The sequence below is a fragment of the Podarcis bocagei genome, assembly GCF_964188305.1.
Source record: "Podarcis bocagei genome assembly, chromosome: 1".
Classification (NCBI taxonomy): domain Eukaryota; kingdom Metazoa; phylum Chordata; class Lepidosauria; order Squamata; family Lacertidae; genus Podarcis; species Podarcis bocagei.
The window spans coordinates 30,959,155-30,969,959 of record NC_138125.1 but is presented as its reverse complement, the minus strand read 5'-3'; the positions used below and the strand labels follow the sequence as shown (position 1 = coordinate 30,969,959).

General features: G+C 42.6%; 2 protein-coding genes across 5 annotated transcripts in view; one reads left to right on the top strand and one right to left on the bottom strand.

Moving 5' to 3' along the window:
• SAMD15 (sterile alpha motif domain containing 15) overlaps nt 1-10,805 on the top strand; it is a gene marked incomplete at its 5' end in the record, with an annotated part of 22,945 nt that continues 12,140 nt past the window's right edge. For 2 of the 4 annotated variants that reach the window (XM_081174301.1, XM_081174303.1), the window contains 4 exons: nt 1-420; nt 992-1,090; nt 2,526-2,892; nt 6,229-6,295. In XM_081174301.1, the coding sequence (XP_081030427.1) occupies nt 1-420; nt 992-1,090; nt 2,526-2,892; nt 6,229-6,295 (953 nt within the window). Of the gene's footprint in view, nt 421-991; nt 1,091-2,525; nt 2,893-3,754; nt 3,880-6,228; nt 6,296-9,109; nt 9,142-10,805 lie in introns of those variants that run through there. The other 2 variants (XM_081174302.1, XM_081174304.1) reach the window with 2 other exon arrangements.
• The window catches only part of NOXRED1 (NADP dependent oxidoreductase domain containing 1), a 12,906-nt gene continuing 6,333 nt past the window's right edge, over nt 4,233-10,805 (bottom strand). The window contains exon 6 of the mRNA XM_081174886.1: nt 4,233-4,962. Coding sequence (XP_081031012.1) covers nt 4,683-4,962 — 280 coding nt within the window. The 3' untranslated portion in view covers nt 4,233-4,682. The remainder of the gene's footprint in view (nt 4,963-10,805) is intronic.

The window sequence follows — 10,805 nt, the reverse complement described above, 5'->3', positions numbered from 1 at the left end:
ATGGAGTCGCCCTCGCAGGCTGCGAAGATGGAGGAGAAAGCAGAGGAGAAAGCCGAGGAGAAAGCTGAGGAGAAAGTGGAAGAGCCGGAGGAGGCGGCGGACGACGACGACGACGAAGACGACGAAGACGACGAGGATTACGGAGAAGAGGATGACGACGACGAGGACGACGAGGACGAGGGAGGAGGCGGCACCAGGGGGGCTCGGCGGAGGCGCCGCAAGTCAATCCGTCCTGACTCCGGATTAAAACTCGATTCCGCCGTGTCTGGCTCCGAAGCGGGGCTTGAAACCGAAGCGGGAAGCGGGGAACAATCCGAGCAGGATGGCAAGAGTCCCGCCCTGATGGGCCCTTACTTTTTAGCCTGGACTCCCGAAGAGGTGGCCGAGTGGATCGAAGCGCTGGGATTCCCCCAGTACAAGGTAAACAGAGTTGGCTTTGCAGCGCAGGGAGACAGCAGGATGGATGCAGGATGGGACCATCACGATGGTACAGTATGTGGAAGAAGGAAGTTCAGGGGGAGGGGAGGGGAGTCTTCCTGATATGACAAAGCGAAGAAAGGTTACCCTGAGCATGTGTAGAGTGCACTTCAGTCACCCAAATGGATGCTTTTGTAACACACTTTTGTTATTCTTCTGATTTGTAATTGCATTGTTTTCAATTATAGACATGTATCCTAGAAGGGGTCACACACACACGAAATGAAAATAATCCTGACCAACCTTCACGTATAGCAGCATTGATTTATTGAATGTATTTATATCCTTCCTTTCAGAGAAGCCCAGGGCAGCATACATGAGAAGACATTCAGCTGTTTGAGCCCAGCTCCACTTCTGTGAATTGTTGGACCTTTGTTATATTTAATTAAATGCCACCAGTTTAAGTTAGTTGGAGAAATAAATAAAAGGTTTTGCCACTTGTCATACATATCACATGCTATGTAATTATGCAGTTTTGTTGTTGCTGATTTGTTTCTTGTTTTGTTGTAATTAGGAGTGTTTTACTGCAAACTTTATCTCTGGTCGCAAACTCATCCATGTAAATTGTTGTAATCTACCACAGATTGGGATAACTGACTTTGAGCATATGAAGGTAAGAGCACATACTGCAACTGGATCTTCCTTGTAGATGGAAGACAGATTATGTGACAAGTGATATGGGCATATGCACTTTTGTAGAGACTAGATTTTTTTCTCTGGTTACTTCTGTTTTATTATACACAGGGTGCTTCCATGGTATATTTTGCCACAGTGGAGAGAGAGCTGAATAATACCATTTTTTGGCAGAAGATGAACTGTAGCATAACAGAAACAGTGCTGCATGTAATGATTGCAGAATAGGAAAGAAAGCAATGCCTTCTTACATCCTGAGAACAGGAGGCTGGACTAGATGGTACTTTGGCCTGATCCAGCAGGGCTCTACTTATGTTCTTAGGATTGCAATATTAAATCAGTAAAATCTGTCTATTGCTGCTGGGTCCTGTCTCCTAAAACTACAGTGGTGCCTCGCAAGACGAAATTAATTCTTTTCGCAAGTCTCTTCGTCTTGCGAGTTTTTTGTCTTGCGATGCACGGTTTCCCATAGGAATGCATTGAAAATCAATTAATGCGTTCCTAGGGAAACCGCCTTCAGACCAGGTCCGGGGACAGCGATCTCCCCGCAGCCCCTTGCTTCAAAAGAGGTCCGGGGGCAGCGGGAAGCGCTTCCCGCTGTCTCCGGACCTCTTTTGAAGCAAGGGGCGGTGGGGAGAAGCGGTCTCCCCGCAGCCCCTTGCTTCAAAAGAGGTCCGGGGGCAGCGGGAAGCGCTTCCCGCTGTCCCCGGACCTGGGGCTGCGGGGAGAAGAACGCTTCTCCCCGCCACCCCTTGCTTCAAAAGAGAAGACCCGCTGTCTCCGGGGCAAGCTTCGCTTTGCGAAGCAAGCCCATAGGGAAATTTGTCTTGCGAGGCAACTCGAAAACGAAAAAACCTTTCGTTTTGCGAGTTTTTCGTCTCGCGAGGCGTTCGTCTTGCGGGGTACCACTGTATTGCTATTATAAGCTTATAGCTAAAAACTAAAGCTTTGTTATATGATACTAGGTAGCTCCCTGTGTTTAGAAATTCCTGTACATGACATAAAATAGCAGCAGCCATGGGAATTTTGGAAACCATCTAAAGAAACTGCTTCAACTAACTGAAATTGCATTTTTTTTATCCGCACACATTCATCTTAGGAAGCTTTCCTATACTAAGTCATACTTTTTCTCCATCTAGCCCTGTGTTATCTACTCTGATAACAGTTTTCCTAGTTCTCAATGAGAAATTTTCTCCATTGCTTGCTACACAGGATACATTTAAGAAAAGATGCCAAGAATTGAAACTGGGATCTTCTGTATGTGTAACATATGTTTTATCATGGAGCCATGGTCCCTTCCTTCTCTTGCTGTTTTATTATGGGATACAAGGATGAAAACTCAACAGAACAAAAAAATTAATACATTTATTTTCCTAATGGAGATGGTTTTCTTAAAACTTCCTTTTGCTTTTCAGGAAATTTCACGACATATGCGAGAATTGCTGGAAATAGAGGAGCCCCCCTTTGTCAGAAGCATCTCTCTCCCCCGCAGAGATAATATGGGTTTGTTTCTGGAGCTGAAATCGCGGACTGGAAAACGAAGTGATGCCCTTACCTATTCCCAGTTTATCGAAGACTCAGGATTACGTAACTATGAGCCAGCACCACCACAGGATGAAAGTTCATGGCATGAAAGTTCACAATATAAAAGTTTACGGCGGAGTAGCTCGCGGCGGAGTAGCTCACGGCAGAGTAGTTCACGGCGGACTAGCTCACAGCCGGCTAGCTCACATCAAGCTAGTTTGCAGCAAGCTAGTTCACAGGAAATGAGCTCACAACATGGTAATTGATATTCCCAAAAGAAATAAATTGGGTTTTTTAACACTATCAAGTTGGGTGTGGTCCCCATTCACTGAGCAGCTAGTTGGACTACCTGATCTTAAAAGGCAATTTTAGTGGTTTCAGAGCAAACAGAGATGTGCTTTTCTGCAGCCTAATCCTAAACATGGCAAAGAGGGCAGTCATGCAGCTGTGGTGTCAACACAGAAACAGAACACACAGAAACACAGGAGAGTGTTCTTACTGGAGTTTATCTTAAGGTCTTTTCCTTGCTCTTTGTGAGGGCTCACATTGGCCTGACTCACACAACAGCCTAAACCTAAACCATTGCTTAGCCCAAGTGTGTGGAGGCTCCTGGAGAGGAGATTGCATATGATTTGGTCCTCTTTCTGCTACTGCACTGAACTAAGACATGGTCTGGCTTATAATATCATCCAAACACAAGCTCATGGTTTAGGTACCCTGGGAAACCATAAACTGTAAATCTTAGAGCAAATCTTAAAGCTTGTGGTTAGTGTGGAAACCATGAGCCCAGGGATCAATGAGCCAAACCATGGTTTAGCTTAGTGCAGCACATTAGCAATACAGTCAAGCCTCGGTTGATGAACGCAATCTGTTCCGGAAGCCTGTTTGGCTTCCGAAATGTTCAACAACTGAGGTGCGGCTTCCAGTTGGCTGCAGGAGCTTCCTGCACTCAAGCAGAAGCCACATTGGACATTTGGCTTCTGAAAAACATTCGAAAACTGGAGCATTTACTTCTGGGTTTTCGTTGTTCAAGAGCCGAAACATTCCAAAATGGAGGTGTTTGGGATCCGAGGTTTGACTGTATGTATATTGTCGTTGGAGCTATGGTTTGTCTTAACAGGTTGTGTAAGCCAGACTGTAGTGTGATGGCTGTGAACATGCACTGTGAAAGCCACGGTTAAAACTTTGCCCCAGCCATGATCTCACCATTTAGCCATAGTCAAGCAACCATCCCTCATCTATAGTATCTCCATCTACAGTACACATTTGTAAGGATTACCTAGATGAAGTGTATGGTAAATGTCAAGTGTTTTTATAATATAAAAAACTCAGAATCTATGGTATTCGATATTTACATTTTATGCCACAGATTTTTGTATTCATCCTTGAGTTCATAAAATATGGATTTTGCTTCATAGGCTGCGTTCACACAAAATTTTATTCATGAAGCAATGGAGACTGTGTTCATTGGATTGCTTAGAAGTTGTGTTCCACAGTTTTTCGTTGAATATATTTTCAAGTGATCATGCTTAGCTTCAGCTAAGAAGTGATTTTCCTGTTTTCCATTTATCCTGAACTGAGGCAGCTGTTTATCACCATTGTATTGCAACATTGTATATGTTATTTATTTAAATCACTTGCATTCAGCTATGAGGTTTAGACAAAAACAGTGGCAGATGAAGGAGTACAGGTTTAGCTACATGAGAGGTAAAAGAACAAATGGCTAATAATTATATTAGTGTTTCTTTTCACTTTATTTTACCATACCATAGCGTAGATATGATAGGATCTAAACATTTTTAAAACATGTCATTCCTGAGATTCAGTTTGTAGCAATTCTTCCCTGCTTAGCCTGTGTTACAAACTTTCCATTGCTAAATATCACCCCCCATTGATATATTTTTTCATTACAAATCACTATTTGGATTCCTGAAATGTATGTGGTTAGAAAGGGTAATAGTTACTTAATACTTACATAGTTTTTAGTACTGATATTAAAAGCAATACCTTTCCTACTTCTTCCTCATTGGAGTCACACCATAGTTAATTTATGTCTCTTCAGAATCAGAACTAGATCCCTCTTCTGCTTTGCTTATGAAAGTCCCATCTAGGCCATGAATCAAAGTCTTGGTGGGGTTCAGTAGCACAGCTGAAAGAGATGTCTTCTTAGAGACAGCGCTCATGGAGTCTTCAGTGTTTGTGGATAATACAGCATTCAAGTTACGATATAATAAAGCAACTTTCTGGAAAGATGTAGTTGATTCAAGAAACTGGCTAAAAGGTGAGTCCCTTTGCTGTACAGCTGTCAGGTCAAACCATGGGAAAGTACTAGGGGAACAGAAAACATTTATATATAGGTCACTACTACCAAACTTTGGAAGGACAGATCGTGAAGCTGAGGCTCCAGTACTTTGGCCACCTCATGAGAAGAGAAGACTCCCTGGAAAAGACCCTGATGTTGGGAAAGATGGAGGGCACAAGGAGAAGGGGACGACAGAGGATGAGATGGTTGGATAGTGTTCTCGAAGCTACCAGCATGAGTTTGACCAAACTGCGGGAGGCAGTGGAAGATAGAAGTGCCTGGCGTGCTCTGGTCCATGGGGTCACGGACACGACCAAACAACTAAACAACAACAACTACCAAACTTTTAGAAGACATCTGAAGGCAGCCCTGTTTAGGGAAGCTTTTAATGTTTAATAGGTTATTGTATTTTAGTGTTTTGTTGGAAGCTGCCCAGAGTGGCTGGGGAGACCCGGCCAGACAGGCAGGGTATAAATAATAAGTTGTTGTTGTTGTTACTATTGAATACATATTTGAAACCAAAGGGAGTGGTGCATCCAAAATGCTATGGAAAGAATTAATGTAGTATAGAATTCTATGGTGTCACCACAGTAGGCGGTTTTTTCAGTTAGGTCTGTTATCAACTGTAGGGAGTGAGAGTGAGTTTCATAATGAGAGCAGCAGTTGTTGTTTTATGCTGCTATGTGCCTTGGAATATAAGTCTCTACATATTTAGCCAGTCTCATATATTAATGTAAATGTGTTTTAGCATACCAAGTAAAGTAATGTGTTATGTTTAAACTCTAAACTCTAATCTTACACAAAATAAAAAAATTCCTTCCAGTAGCACCTTAAAGACCAACTAAGTTAGTTCTTGGTATGAGCTTTCGTGTGCATGCACACTTCTTCAGATAGGTTGATGGACTTCCATTTCATGCGGCTCAATGTGGTGCCTTCCATGGTTCCAGTTACAGATAGGTACAGTAGCCGTGTTGGTCTGCCATAGTCAAAATAAAAAAATTCCTTCCAGTAGCACCTTAAAGACCAACTAAGTTAGTTCTTGGTATGAGCTTTCGTGTGCATGCACACTTCTTCAGATACTTACACAGTATCTGAAGAAGTCTTACACAGTCTTTTCTAGGAGAGAAAAAGAGAATGATATTTTATAAAGGGTCAAACGACCTTGGGCAACTTCCGCACATATAAATGCCACCATTCTACCCTTATATTTTTGTTGTTATAGAGGTCTTGCAGATAAAAATGGGAAGATTTAATATTTAACTTGCTAACCACTTTCTTTCTTTCTATGCAAGGGCTGCTAAGAGAAAACAAGACAAAAGAACAAAATATACTGCACAGCTTGGAAGCTGCCTTCTCTTGGTCAGTCCACAACAAAGATGGCATTAAATGCATTTGATGGGTTGTATTCAACATAGTGCTAAGGTGAACATTCCATCAACGCAAGGATTTCTCCCTGTGCAACAAAACATACCCCCCCCCCTTTCTCCATGCACCCTCTAAATCTGTGCTGGAGGTTTTCCCAACCCTCACGAGCAGATGCATGGGGCATGTGCAGAGAGAGGAAAGGAAATCCTATTGCGCTAGTACAAGTATTTAGTTGAATGTCACCTTAATGTTTCTTCCCTTTTAGCAATAACAGTTGGTAGAATCTTACCTCTTTAAGCCAATAACAGTCTGGATGGGGATTTTCAGCAGAACTGAAGCATGGGGAAAGGTAGCATCCATTCTTGCACACCAGAGTCCCATGCCAGTGCTGCAAATACTTAGTGGCCATTGCAATGGTATAGCAACCCCACACACAATCAGAACTATACACAGGATGCGTGACTTTTCAATGTTAGGAACTCACTACCACATGGAAACATTTCCAACAACTTCCACGCAACTGCCTAACTTTAGGTTTAACCCTGTCTCAAGCAGACACTAACCCCAGATGTTAAATTAACCAGGTATATAAACTCTATGTCTTCTGGAAGTTTAAACTGAGTAGGGTTTGGAGAACAAGAAAATGGGGGGTTGGGTCATCAGGATTGAAGAACATAGGGTTCTTTTACTTGGAAAGCATGTTTCTAATTCAGTATCATGCACAGATGAAGCTCCATCAACTTTTTAAAATGCTCAGTAGGTCAAGAGTAAATACTATTTCCAGTTTGTCATACGTACTTATTACATTGCAGGGTGGAAGCGAAGGCTTGGTTGATGAAGTTTTCACAAACTAACTCTGGCGATTCCGATCTATTATCTAAGGAGGTGGTGCTAGCTTTTGCAGGAAAACACGCTTCATTGAGGAAGAGCAGGGCTCTCATGTAGGTTACACGCTGCCATGTGTAGCTATTTAGAGCTGCATAGAAAACTGCTGCCAGCCACTTTGTATTGACAACAATTTCCGCTGTAAGATAACAGAAATGTTATATTAGACCAGGGGTCTGCAACCTTTAAGACAATAAGAGCCACTTGGACCCGTTTCTGAAGGAAAAAAAACTGGGAGCCGCAAAACTCGTCATTATAAAAATAACTTTTTTGTCACTTTTTTATTATTTCTTTGTTTGACCCCTCAGAATTACTCCTCCTCATAGAAATAAACGTTAAATTAACAAGTTACCTTTTTGTGTGTGTGTGTTATTCACTCCCCTTCAAAACAGTGACCAGCGTACATGCCCCCTTTCAATGCAGTGACCAGCGTACATGCCCCTTACAATGTAGCGGGCGGGCGAGAAGGTGACCGCCCCCATGCGACGTCACAGCCAGTACAGCGCCCGCCACAGTGGGGAGTGTCGGGGCGCACAACGCGCCTCCTTCCCTCGCTAGCATCTGCCCTGGAGCCGCGGCAAAGGTGTAAAAGAGCCACATGCGGCTCCGGAGCCGCGGGTTGCCGACCCCTGTATTAGACATACAAAGCGTTTAGTTCACCATACTGCTAGGAGGCCGGCACAGCATGATGCAGCCCTTAAGCCAACCTTTCCTTTCAATTTTTGACCCTTCTCCCTGGTGAGGGATTGCCGTTGTCTGAGGCCCTTTCCCTCACCTTTTTGGGAAAAACATATAAGGCCCACACAAGCAGGATCATGAATGGGAATTGGGCTGAGAGGATACCTGCATCTCTCCTCCTGTCCGTGGATGCAGACTCTGACCTGAAAGGCAGCTAAATGAGTCAAGAATAAAATGGCTGATTTCCGAGGCAGCTACTACTTCAGGATTACAGGTGGATGAATCACATTTTTGAAATCTTCTGTAGAAACAAGTCCTTGTACATAGAAAACTAGCGCAGCAAGGAGCTCAGTTGCCTTTTGCAAATATGCTACTTCTTTATTTATTGGAAGCTTTAAAAAAAATAATGAGGGAAGCATGAACCAAAATAATCTCTCTCACTTCCAGCCCACTCTACTATCTCATTCTGCTGCATGTGTGGATTGAGTCTCAGAGGTAGGCATGTGATGCTGGTGCCACTTTTTCCAAGCTGATGGCAGCCAGCTATAATGGATGGGGCACCTGCATCTGAGACTTCATTTCTGGGCTGGAGAGAAAAATTATAAGGGACAGTGTTTTGTTTTTTGTGTTGTTTTTTTACATGTTTAGGGTTACTCTCATTTTAACTCAAGAAAATCAACATTTTATAGTTCAGATCAGGAAAAATAAATACAGTAAATGGACAAAAACACAAATATTCACAAAATGTTTGGGGTATGCGTACCCGTGCGTACCCCCAGAAAAAAAGCACTGAGAAGGGGTAATTGGCCAATGCAGGGACAGAGGACAGACCTCTGGTGGTAGAGAGTGAGAGAAGAGAAAGCTGTGGAATGTGGGGGAGTGGAAACGTTAACAGAAATGAGGTTCAAACATCCAAGACTAAAAAAGAAAATGGTTAAAACTGTAGCAAAAGTGAACTTTGCTTTTAACAGCAGGTGGGCTGAACAAAATATTCAGATCCAAACGTTAAGTATTGGAAGTGCTCAGATATAATCACTCATTTGCCACATACAGCGGGGGGGGGGATGTCAGAATACCTCCTATGTTTTTGGAGGATGGTTTGTTTTGTGCATCTTGATCCAGGACATGGCAAATGAACCTATTTCACCTCCTCCCTGCATACAGATCCAAAAGCTGGGCTTTGATTATAAGAGGTGAACATTAAATTAACCGCATAACAATAACCAAGCGCTCTTCTTCATACAGGCTGCAAAGTGAAGAAAGATAGTTCACCTACCACTCGGGTTACAGGGACATGTGGCTTGGATAACAGCTGGGTCTTTGAGGGCTTCCACAACTGTCCTGCTGGCCTCCCACATCTGAAAAAGTCCACTCTCCACAAACTTGTACTGTGGCCTCAAGATGTTATTGGAGGAAAGAAGTTGTTTCAGCCTAAAAGCAAATAAGAGCAGAGTTAATCAGATGGACTTTGGTCTGAGAGGCAAGCAGGCAAAAGAAGAATGATAAAACGTGTTCTAAAGCTCATTATGGAAAATCACATTGACAAAGGCTCAGACACCACATGTTTAACGATACCATTGCCTGAATGTAGCTGAGTCCACTGTTACATGCCTTCAAAATGCATTCATGCATGTATGTGGGCTCACTGGACTGGATTGTAATCACTGCCCCCAATTTCTACATGTTGCTGCTGTAGTTATTCATTTATATACCCCTTAATGCCAAAGGGTTCTAAGTGGTTTACAAGTCTAAAAGTCAGTTGCACAAGCATTAAAATATAAATGATTAAAATTCACAGTAAAAATCCTATTAAAACACTGAAACACAAACTCATCATTAAAATATACAATAAAGCAATCCCATTAAAACAATACACTGATTAAATGTTCGGTAGAAGATATGGGTAGAGCCTGGTACTATGAAAATTATATGTTTACAATCACCATTCCTGACATCCTTAAGAAAACTCACAATACAGGGCAGAATGGTCATTCTGTAATGTGTCAATCTCTGAGCAATGTGAGGTTTTAGGGGTTCAAGCTTGTACCGTGGTTGCAGTGAGTGAGCAAGTGTGTGTCATAGTATAAGCAGTTAAGAAACCAAACACATCTGGTAGTGTGCCCTGCTTAAGTTACATTGGAAAAACTTCAAACATGGCTTTCCTTATAACCCAGAATGTACATGTTTTGCATCTAATGGCACAGACTAAACACTGTCACACACCTAATTCTAATACCAGCTGTGCAATCTTGGGGGAAGTGCATAGGATTGCGGTCCCAAGCTATAATTTGATGAACGGTTAGTTGGGAGAGTTTCCTTGAGAACTGAATGGGACTTGCTTCTGAATAAACAGGCATAGATTTGCACTGCTAATCTCAGAATTCTAAAATCTAATATGAGCAAAATCCTTAGATTGCTTCCCAAGTAAAGCAGATAGTACTAGGAAGGATCACCTTGAATAGATAAGGTTCATCACAACTTTGACACCAGCAATTGCTTAACTCAGAGGAAATAGTTACTTGTTGCTTTTAAGTTGTGTCACACAATTGGATGATATCTTCAAATTAAGCTAGCTCTGGTGTTTTAATGTACAGTACCTGGGCAGAGGGATAGCTGTGACCAAGCTGTAGACAATGCAACATTTTGTAAGTGCATCCTGGATTTCTGCACAAATGTGTGGGAGGTGAGACGGAAGACAGCAGAGAAATACAGCATCTGCCCAGCCCACCAGCTTCCTGTTGTCATAAAAGCAGGTAACTCCCAGTGTCTCAAATTCTCCTGGAAAAGACAATGGAGAGGAAGAATGATCTCTTGTTTCCACATAAGAATGGCCACCTATTTAATACCTGAGGTTGCAACCCCATGCACTTTCAGCTAAGAGCACAGTGGTGCTCTCACCCAAGCACAGAGGGATTTGTTTCTGAGTAAACCTGTTCAGGAC